Here is an 11,404-nt window from a genome sequence, read left to right on the forward strand (position 1 = left end):
TGCAAATTACATTAAATTACAATGAAATTGTGCTCAACCAACATTCAAAAGAAGCTGCCCCGGTTTTTCTTCAATCAATGTTTCAAGGATGATAAACATTTACAAAAATTTCTACTGAAATACTGGAAATATTTAATTAGTTCTTGCTAGTTAATCTGTAAATGCAGGGTCATTTTCATACACAAAACAAATTTAAATGGACAATGCAAAGGTAACTGCTCAGGTTCTTGAATTCTTTTTCTTCTTTCTTTTTTTTTTTTTTTTTACAATAAGGCATTTTGTAACCTTGTAACACCCTGCAAAAAACTGTAAAACATAAAAATAATAAAAAAGTATAAAGTAATAAATGGAACAAAGTAATTATATGACTCATTATAAGCTTATATATTGTGTGCACTGATGTCACTTAGAGGGTCACTGCATTTGAAATCTGAGCATTGCAATCTTTATGTAATTACCATTAAATTCAAATTGTCCTTTTATAGTGAAGTTTTGTAAAAGTTCACAGTATTTGATACATTTTTAAATATTCAGTGCCCACCAAAAAATGGACTCTGTTAATATGCACACAGTGCATTCCAAACGTTCTAAAAATATATTGTGTAACAACATGAAACGGAATAATTATAATTGATTAGTTCCTCTTGGAATTAATTCCAAGGGAGTGAATTCTTATTAAATTGCTTTTATTATTTAATGCACTCAATTTCTTTATCAATTAAGTATAACATCCGATTTTTCTTTGACCTTATTTATTTTTTAGAAATGTTGATGTGCTATGAAAAAAAAAATCCCTGTTAAACATTGTTCCATGTTGTAACAATAAAATCTGAAAAATTACAAAGGGGTAAGTACTTTTTATAGGTAATGCATTTGGTAATTAGACACACACACACACACACACACACACACACACACACACACACTGTATTTACACATATATACATTTAGAATTTGTTTAGAATTTGAGAATATAATCTTGTAAAATTGTAAGATGCTTGTAAGAAAACAAGCCTCTGTTAGAAGAACTAAATGTGCAGATATTGTATGTACATTTATATATATATATATATATATATATATATATATATATATATATATATATATATATATATATAAACAATTATAATACAAATGTCCAACAAGTTTTCTCTTCATGATGAAGTTTTGTGATGCAGAAACCTTCTCTTTGTCACTCTAAAAAAGTCTGAAAGAGAGAAAATGTGTATCTTATATATGCATCATATATACCACTATAGACGAGTCAACTTAAGTTAAAGATGTTCAAGAAGTTTTAGTCTATTTTGCGCTGGCTGATATGACAGAGGTCCTGGACTTTATGCTGACACTTACTGGCAAGGTTGCAGCTTCACACAAAAGCTATTTTTTTGTTGCCAATGCCTTTTTCCCCCAGTTTATTTTCAACAAGGTCCCGACCTTAACAATAGCAATATTGGATCCAATACAAAGCCATAGCCTGTGAAGGAAGCATTGTTACTCATACGAATAGTGTTGTCATGATATCAAAATTTCAGTAGTTGGTGAAAATTCACAGTTCTCAATACCAATTTCGATACCACAAAATATGCTGATAAGGTAATGTGCTATTGAACACACTTCTTTAGCCTATTTAAGGTTACATTTCAAAGTAATGCATGTTTCCTTCAAGTTTTTTTCAATTAAGTATGCATTGCTTGAGTGTTTTTTAAGCAGGGCCCAACTGAAATGTTTTATTTTTTTCCCAAATCCTTTTTTAATTTTGTTTCCAGAATTCCATGTTTTAAAGTTTAATTTACTTTCTTCATCAAAATCGTGTCTACTCAAATTATTTCTTAAAACTTTAAAAACAACTTTTAACAAGTAAAAAATAGATCTTTTCAACATTCCATTCCATTTTTTAACTTTTATTCAGGACAAATGCACTCTTGCTTTTGATATATTGCTTTTTTTTAAAAACATTTATATATAATTACTCTTATCATTGTTCATTAATCATTATTTATTATTACCATTAATATTACTACAGTGAATATTACATTTTACTACCCAGTTGTTATATATTTCTGTTGCAATTTCTTCCTTTTCAGGCACCTAGCTTCTATTATGAATAGTTTTCATATGTATATAATATAATATAGTTTTCAGTGTATGAGCTTGTGCTTCACATATTCATTCAAAGCATGCAGCTCGAATGCAGACTTAGATTGCAGCCTTTAGCAGTTTCATAATCACACTAGGAAATATCACAATTTTAATTTAATTAATTGTGCATTTCAGTGTAAAATGAGTAACAGAGCACACGTTCAAATGTGTAAGCATTTGGAAGCAGTAGTGTGTCAGTAAGACAGCCTGCGGATACCAAATTAAATCAGTGCTCGGTACTATCAGTACTATAGAAACACTGGTCTTGTTACATCTATTTTTTTATTTTAGTACAAACTTGGTAATGAAGTACTGGTACTTTTGACAATCCTACCACACATTTGCTCTTGTTTACAATGTTCTTCATTGCATATCTGATGAAATGCTGTCATCTGCTTTTCTGTAATTCTGTGTCGTGTATTTAGATTTGTAGCAGTTACAAATGTTTGGGATTGCGAGGTGTAAACATGCAGCACTTTGCTTTCATAATACACCTGAAGTACTCTGAGATCGCTGAAAAAAGCATTTAATGAGCCATTCTTAATAAAGTATCAGTATTTTGCCTAGTACATAATCTGAAAACTTGCCTAGTCTATGTAGCACAGAGGAGGGCGGGGCTGGGCCAGAAAAACACACGCTCGGACCCCAATCAGCCTGATGAGGCGAGTGAGGGATAAAGGCAATGGCAGTTCGAGAGAGAGAACTAGGGGCAGCTGCCCTGTATGTGTTTATGTTTGTGTGTTTTTGTTTAAGTTTATCATTAAACTTTATTTATATTGTCAAGCTGGTTCTCGCCTCCTCCTTTCCCTTATAACCCCTTTACAGTACACCTTTAACTCAAGTTACTTTAATTTTTAGTTTAACATGCACATGCTAAGAGAGTCTACTCTCTCACCTGTAATGTTTGCTTGTTTGCGTTTGACTCCCAGCAATACAGACATCCTCTTCTCTGGTTTGACCCCTCTCAAAGGTCCTCTGCTCTGCAGCTCCCGGTATTTCTGTGTGGCCATAGATGCAGTTGAACAAGCGAAGGCTCCTCCTCCAATAGTTGCGTCCACTCTTTGCCTTGCCATAGCAGGCTTCACCACACAGCTGTGGTAGAACGCTGGCACATCTTGGCACCATAGCTCCTCCCACTCATCGGAGCCAGGTGCCGGTATGTCCCTCTGGAAATCAAAGTTCCAGCGCTGCTTGGCAATCTCCACACTCATGCAGAAGAGCCTCTTAAAATCCTGCTGCAACTGCTCATGGTCCACAGGGCCAAACAAGTTGCGACGGATCTTTACGGCATGAGGTTTAATGTCCTCATCCCGCCCTTCCAGCAGCCCAATATCACACTCAACCGGTGACATGGTCATGTTCCTGGGAGGAGGGAGAGAAATGCTTGATGAGTATGATAGACTGATATATCGGTGAGGATGATATATCAGCGAGGATGATTAATCGGCCGATATTTGGCCATTTTAGAATTATCAGTATTGGCGTTAATACTTGTACCCCTGCAGTTTACAGAAGTTACATTTGTGTTATTTCTTAGCTTAGAGAAGTGCGTTCTAATATCTGATGGAGCTCAAAATGTCGGTCAGTTGAGTATTATCTTTGTATGATGCCATAGTGGAAACACTGTCTGAGTTTGCCGAAAGTTCTAGGCAGACAAAGGTAGAAGCAGATTCCCTCCTGCTACAAATGCTATGTATTGATGGGCTAAGAGATTTGTTTTTCTCCTTGTGGTATTTTTTAAACTATTCAGTGTCAGTGATTTTGCCACCAAAAGCCTCCAATCCCTGTCTGTATCAATAACTGTTTGCGTCTAACTGATTAAAACAGACTTTCATTACATTCAGAAACAATTCTGATCATTTGAGAAGATCCTACTGTGTCTTACTGATGATGTGATGAAGAAAAACAATGTACAGAACTGGGATGATGCCATTGCTCATAACAGGAAGCTCTCTTCCAGTTTTTGGAGACACTCATGCCACATCCACTGTTGGCAGATCTGCACAGATTCAGAGCAACTCAGATTTACAGAATTTATGGTAATCGATTCTGGATAGACAGCTCATGGAACTTGGAACTATTCATATGCAGGGTTGCTGCAGAGTTTTTAAAATCAAATGTAAGACTTTTTAAGACCTTTTTCAAGACCTGAATAAATAAAAGTAATACCGTATCCCCAAACCAAAACAATCCCACACAATCTCAAAATACATCATGTATCACAGACTCTTACTTAAACAGGCAGGGGCACACATTAAACATGGCACATTGCTTTTCAGTAAAACAGGCTATGATATATGCAAGTTTAAAATACTCAAGACATGTTTTCCACAAATATATCACATAAAAATTGGTTTATGTACAATTATATAAATAAATACAAATTAGAGGTCGACTGATATTGGATTTTGCTGATACAACAATGTGTTGAAAGGCAATTAATCTGCCTGTAGTTTTTTAAATTGGTAGCCTGTATTAAAGCTGGAAGCGCTTCACTGCTTCCAGCTGCTCATTCAGACAAATAAGGGATATAAAATGTGCTCTCCTACAATAATTTACAACGTGTTACAATGTAAACAATTAAAAGTAAACACTGCCATATTTCATTAACACTATATCATCATCAAAAGTTGATCATTAGTAATTGCTTGTCATACATTTCTGATATGGCTTAATGATTGTGAACTGCTCTACAACAGCTGAAAACACTCACAAGGGGGGCGTGCTTGGAGAAAATACAGGTGCATCTCAATAAATTAGAATGTCGTGGAAAAGTTCATTTATTTCAGCAATTCAACTCAAATTGTGAAACTCGTGTATTAAATAAATTCAGTGCACACAGACTGAAGTAGTTTAAGTCTTTGGTTCTTTTAATTGTGATGATTTTGGCTCACATTTAACAAAAACCCACCAATTCACTATCTCAAAAAAATTAGAATATGGTGACATGCCAATCAGCTAATCAACTCAAAACACCTGCAAAGGTTTCCTGAGCCTTCAAAATGGTCTCTCAGTTTGGTTCACTAGGCTACACAATCATGGGGAAGACTGCTGATCTGACAGTTGTCCAGAAGACAACCATTGACACCCTTCACAAGGAGGGTAAGCCACAAACATTCATTGCCAAAGAAGCTGGCTGTTCACAGAGTGCTGTATCCAAGCATGTAAACAGAAAGTTGAGTGGAAGGAAAAAGTGTGGAAGAAAAAGATGAACAACCAACCGAGAGAACCGCAGCCTTATGAGGATTGTCAAGCAAAATCGATTCAAGAATTTGGGTGAACTTCACAAGGAATGGACTGAGGCTGGGGTCAAGGCATCAAGAGCCACCACACACAGACATGTCAAGGAATTTGGCTACAGTTGTCGTATTCCTCTTGTTAAGTCACTCCTGAACCACAGACAACGTCAGAGGCGTCTTACCTGGGCTAAGGAGAAGAAGAACTGGACTGTTGCCCAGTGGTCCAAAGTCCTCTTTTCAGATGAGAGCAAGTTTTGTATTTCATTTGGAAACCAAGGTCCTAGAGTCTGGAGGAAGGGTGGAGAAGCTCATAGCCCAAGTTGCTTGAAGTCCAGTGTTAAGTTTCCACAGTCTGTGATGATTTGGGGTGCAATGTCATCTGCTGGTGTTGGTCCATTTTGTTTTTTGAAAACCAAAGTCACTGCACCCGTTTACCAAGAAATTATGGAGCACTTCATGCTTCCTTCTGCTGACCAGCTTTTTAAAGATGCTGATTTCATTTTCCAGCAGGATTTGGCACCTGCCCACACTGCCAAAAGCACCAAAAGTTGGTTAAATGACCATGGTGTTGGTGTGCTTGACTGGCCAGCAAACTCACCAGACCTGAACCCCATAGAGAATCTATGGGGTACTGTCAAGAGGAAAATGAGAAACAAGAGACCAACAAATGCAGATGAGCTGAAGGCCACTGTCAAAGAAACCTGGGCTTCCATACCACCTCAGCAGTGCCACAAACTGATCACCTCCATGCCACGCCAAATTGAGGCAGTAATTAAAGCAAAAGGAGCCCCTACCAAGTATTGAGTACATATACAGTAAATGAACATACTTTCCAGAAGGCCAACAATTCACTAAAAATGTTTTTTTTATTGGTCTTATGATGTATTCTAATTTTTTAAGATAGTGAATTGGTGGGTTTTTGTTAAATGTGAGCCAAAATCATCACAATTAAAAGAACCAAAGACTTAAACTACTTCAGTCTGTGTGCATTGAATTTATTTAATACACTAGTTTCACAATTTGAGTTGAATTACTGAAATAAATGAACTTTTCCACGACATTCTAATTTGTTGAGATGCACCTGTACAACAGTGCCAAGCTTTCACTCTGAAGGACGTAGCACATGCATTTATTTAATTAAATTGTATTCTTTTGAAGTTTGATTAGGTTTCACATTAGGTCATATCACGATTCTTTCCGCCCCCAAATTTAAGACCTGTATAAAGGATATTTAAGACTTTTGTTGTATCATTTAAGATATTTAAGGAGTTTTTAAGGATCCGTGGGAACCCTGGTATGGAATGATGATGGCGGCCGCTTCCTTTGTGCCAGTTTCAGACTTATTTGGCGACATGGACACAATTTGTTCTCCTAGCGTGTACTATGGACTATGTATTGATGAGCCTGAACTGACTGTATTTGTGCAACACCATCAGATGAAAAATTCCTTCCCATCACTTATGGAGTTTCTTGCCACAAAGATGTTTTCCCAAACGTCAATAAATTTCTGCGAGTGCTGATAACATTGCCAGTTACGAGGTGCTCAGATGAACGCATGTTTTCAGCTTTGATCAGATCAAGACATGCAGCAGGGCAACTATGCTTACCCCAAGACTGAACAGCCTTTCCCTGCTGTATTTCAAAAGGCAGCTGACTGACACTCTTAACCCTCTTGACATCATTGATATGTTTAGGAAAAAACCTCACCGTCTTGCCCTGTGAAGTCTACATTGGTAGAGTACAGTACGTTTATTGTTCAGTTTGTGAACTCATTTCAGCTCTAAAGCATGTATGAAGTATGCAGTCATGTTTTTTCTTTTTTATTATTATTGCCATACACTGTTTGCAATTTGTGCTGTTCCTAATTGCTTAATTTATGTTTTAAGAGGTGATTGGTTATTTTTAAACCGTAATGCAAAGGTTTGGCAAGATTTCATGGCACAAAAATTGTGAATTCTAATTGTATTAATCTTAACCATGAGTTTTCTTCTGTTCTACCCATTTCAAGTGTTTTTCCTCTGCAAAAAATAAACCAAATATTTGGATACATTTACGGACATATTCATTGATAAAACTGGCATTTATGTCATTAGGCTAGGGGTTTAAAGACATTTAAGCAATAGCTGTTAAAAGTATTTCACGTTTTAGTGTTTCAGTTAATTTCTTGCACACCGTTTTTATCACTGCACACCCAATGCTTTTTTTCTGGCTACCCCACTGCCGAGTACCACATGAGAAGTATATTTAGCACTTAGAAAGCGGCAAAAGTAAAATAAATATCATAAAATTTTCTTTGCCGGCCACCCAAACATTTTCAATGGAAGAAAAACCCTGGCAAGTAGAGAATAAGTAGGTGTGCCCAGTTTTGGAAAGGTGTGTCCAACCTTTTACCTCAAAATAAACAGAAAATGTTAGGATTTTGAAAAAATGTAAAATATGAAATGAACATAAAAATAAGAAATATGCAAATTTTTGAACTATTAGATCACTGATAAACATTGACATTGACCATGTTAACTTCTTTGTGCCATTCCAGATGTGTATGACTTTCTTTCTTCTGTTGAACGCAAACGAAGATTTTTAGAAGAATATCTCAGCACTGTAGGTCCATACAATGCAATTGGATAGTGATCAGCACTTTATAGCTCCAAAAAGCACAAACAGTCATAGTAAAAGTAATCCATACGACTCCAGTGGTTAAATTAACTTTCGGTTGCTCTCCAATGCGCGTCCATGAGGGGACCCAGTTCATGCCTCTCGCATTGATGTCAACGCAATGTTCATTCGAGAACTGAAGCAACAACCGGAACTGCAGCTCTATTTGTATACAAGAGAATGCTGTTCACAAGCTTCCTTGGTTTTACTTTAATTTGAACATGCCAACGCGCTTACATCACGTGAGAGGCAGCGTGAACTGGGTCCCCTGATGGACAAACACGCATTGGAGAGTGACCGGACGTAAACAATTATAGTAAAAAGGACTTAAATATTGAGCTGTTTCTCATCCTAAACAATCGTATCGCTTTAGAAGACATTACTTTAACCACTGGAGTCATATGGATTACTTTTACTATGATTGTCTGTGCTTTTTGGAGCTTTAAAGTGCTGATCACTATCCACTTGCATTGTATGGACCTACAGAGCTGAGAAATACTTTAAAAATCTTTGTTTATGTTCAGCAAAAGAAAGAAAATCATACACATCTGGGATGGAATGAGGGTGAATAAATGATGAGAGAATTTTCATTTTTGGGTGAAACTAAACAATTGTTAAGCCACATAACAACACCATTAAAACAAAACTTAAAGTTGTGTGGCTGTCCTGAATTAAAGGTATAGTTCTCCCAAAAATGAGTGAACCCAAAAATTCTCTCAATTTTTACTCACCCTTATGCCGTCTCAAACGTTACTCACCCTTATGCCATCTGCAGTCTCCTTGCCGGAGATCATGTTTGATTACACTTCCTTGCATATGCGCAGAGCGTGTGTACATGCGCTGTACACATGCTCTGCACATGCGTTAAGCACATGGAAGCGTAATCGAGCTTCTCTCATGAATGCGCATAGGAGACCACAGATGTCATTATTCATCTCCTTGTGCGACCCCGCGTCCTTCTGCGTGGACTGTGTTTTGTCTTCGCTATATGCTATGCATAATTTAATTTAATTTAACATGTGACAAAACAACATGACGCCAATCTCAGGGAAGTTTGTCTTTGGGAGAAACTCCAACAAATCTACATCTGAGACAAGTGCAGACAGACAGCACACTGGAGGTTAAGTCATTCATTAAATAGGGAACAAGGGCTTTCCTATGTAGCCAAGTGCATTCACTCTTAACATCTGAAGAAAAAATCAGTTTAATGCTGCAGATGATGTTTGGACCACTCAATATGGTTGGCAGACATGGGACAATAGTATTCAGTACACAGAATCAGAATTTATAATCTATAAAAGTTTATTTTAACATGGTTGGCAGTGATTGGACGATGCTGGCCATTACCTGTATCAGAAATAATTATGATTATTTCTGATTGGTAAAATGCTTCAGCACTGGCTATCACTAGTTTGTTTGACAGTGCAAAGAGAGAACATTGAGATTTTGTTGCCAAAGTAGAAAAAAAAAATTGTAACATAAAAGTCAAATAAGGTCAAGTAGTTTTTTATTTGTGCTTTTTCCACAACACATTGTTCCAAAGCAGCTTTACAGAAAATCAGCGAAAACATGAATAACCAAAACTCCTGGAATCATAAACAATTAGATTAAAAAAAAAAAAAAAAAATCGGACTTTCTATAGCTTAGAATTATTACAAATTTCACAACTTAGTCCCTCTATCCCCATATGAACTATTTGCTCATTATGATTTGTTTTTTTGTTTTTTGTTTTTTGCATGTTTAATAGGTGCTACTAGTTACAAATCAAAAAGGGAAATGTAAAATGCACACAGCAGTCACAATCGGGTCTCGGGCAGATAGTATAAAAGAAGTTACATTTTGGTCTGTTTCTTACCAAAAACCGATTGTATCGTTTCAGAAGATTTAACATAAACCACTCGAGTTGTGTCTTAATTTGTTTGATTGTTTGGGTAAAGAATTTGTGTAAAACAAAAACAACATACTTTTTTCACGTCACCGCTTGCAGCCCTGTGCTCTTTATGAGGAAAGTAGGTCAAAGCCCCCAGCCCCCGCCTGCCTGACACACATTCTGTGTTTTGCATTAGAAGCAATATCTTAATTTGTTACTCAAAAAAGCATCTTGCTGTCTCAGAAGTATTTGCATAAGTTGACAAATTGTGCCCTATAACTATTGGCTCATCATCTATAGGATATCACTATATCCCCCCCCCCCCCCCGGGGGGGCCATTTACCCCAAGGGAGGGAGCCTTTTACCCCAGGTGTGGGGTAAAAATCCTTCTCACCACCTTTAAATAACATTTTTATTCAACCTTCTGTTGTTATTTCTTTTCACACAAATTATGTTGCTCCATCAATATTTTATATATATATATATATATATATATATATATATATATATATATATATATATATATTTCATGAATCTTGATACACTTTGTGAATAGTAAAAAAATAAAATAGTATTCTACTTTTACGAAAGTGTTTCAGAGAAGAAAATTCATTCAGAAATTCTAACTAACTACGGAGAAATATAAATGTATACATTTGACTTACCATTCGAGGTCAATTCAAATATGATCCAAATGTAAAGCGATAAGTGTTGTAGTTCCTAACCAACGGCACAAATCAACAATCCCACCAATAAACACAACACAACCAGTGGAGCTTACAAGCTCATCTGCAATGAGTTTTTTATATATATATATATATATATATGATCGCAAGCACGACCCACCGACCCAACAATAGTTCAGTACAGTGCGATACGAGGACTTCGCGTCTCTAATGTAGGCACTTATTTACACTCGAATCTACACGACTGAATTTATTTAAAATCACATATATGTGTATCCTTTGCATTGCTAAGCAGACGAAAATCCAAGTCTCTGTGTAAAGGATTTGTGTGAAACAAAAATAACATACTTATTTGACGTCTTGAAGTCGCCGTTTGCAGTGCTGTGCTGTTCATGTGGAAAGTAGGTCAAAGCCTCCAGCCCCCGCCTGCCTGACACACATTCTGTGTTTTGCTCGCTTCTCATTCAAGTCGGTCGCGCCGCCGAGAACTTCAGTCACGTTGATCTGCAACGTGACCAGAACGAGATACAGTAATTTTTTCCCTCTGATGTAAGAGCTAGTAGAAACGAAGCTTTAATTTAATTAATTTAATGCTTGCTGAAAAAAAAAAAAAAAAAAAAAACATCAGAAATTCAGATGGTTTCCACTACAGACTCAAAGTTTATTTATTTTATTGCCATTTTCCATTAGAATTTAATGTTTGGTAACCAGTTATAACAGCTTAATTTTGTTCCGATCATTTAAAAGGGTTTATCACCGTAAATGTTTGGAACTACACCACTTCATGTTGAAACGTGCTTTGATCCTGAAAG

General features: G+C 36.4%; 1 protein-coding gene across 2 annotated transcripts; it reads right to left on the reverse strand.

Moving 5' to 3' along the window:
* Positions 1-276: 276 nt before the first annotated feature.
* cdkn1d (cyclin-dependent kinase inhibitor 1D) lies at positions 277-11,039 on the reverse strand. Of its 2 annotated transcripts, none has more exons than XM_051691659.1 (3): positions 10,941-11,039; positions 3,038-3,504; positions 277-1,207 (listed from the first exon to the last, which is right to left on the reverse strand). In XM_051691659.1, the coding sequence occupies exons 2-3, from the start codon at positions 3,498-3,500 to the stop codon at positions 1,155-1,157; spliced, it is 516 nt and encodes a 171-aa protein (XP_051547619.1). In that variant the 5' UTR covers positions 3,501-3,504; positions 10,941-11,039; the 3' UTR covers positions 277-1,154. The 2 variants fall into 2 exon arrangements, with proteins under 2 accessions (XP_051547619.1, XP_051547620.1); XM_051691660.1 differs by lacking the exon at positions 10,941-11,039 and adding an exon at positions 10,572-10,896.
* Between the last annotated feature and the right edge of the window lie 365 nt (positions 11,040-11,404).

This window comes from Myxocyprinus asiaticus, chromosome 47, assembly GCF_019703515.2.
Source record: "Myxocyprinus asiaticus isolate MX2 ecotype Aquarium Trade chromosome 47, UBuf_Myxa_2, whole genome shotgun sequence".
Lineage (NCBI taxonomy): Eukaryota > Metazoa > Chordata > Actinopteri > Cypriniformes > Catostomidae > Myxocyprinus > Myxocyprinus asiaticus.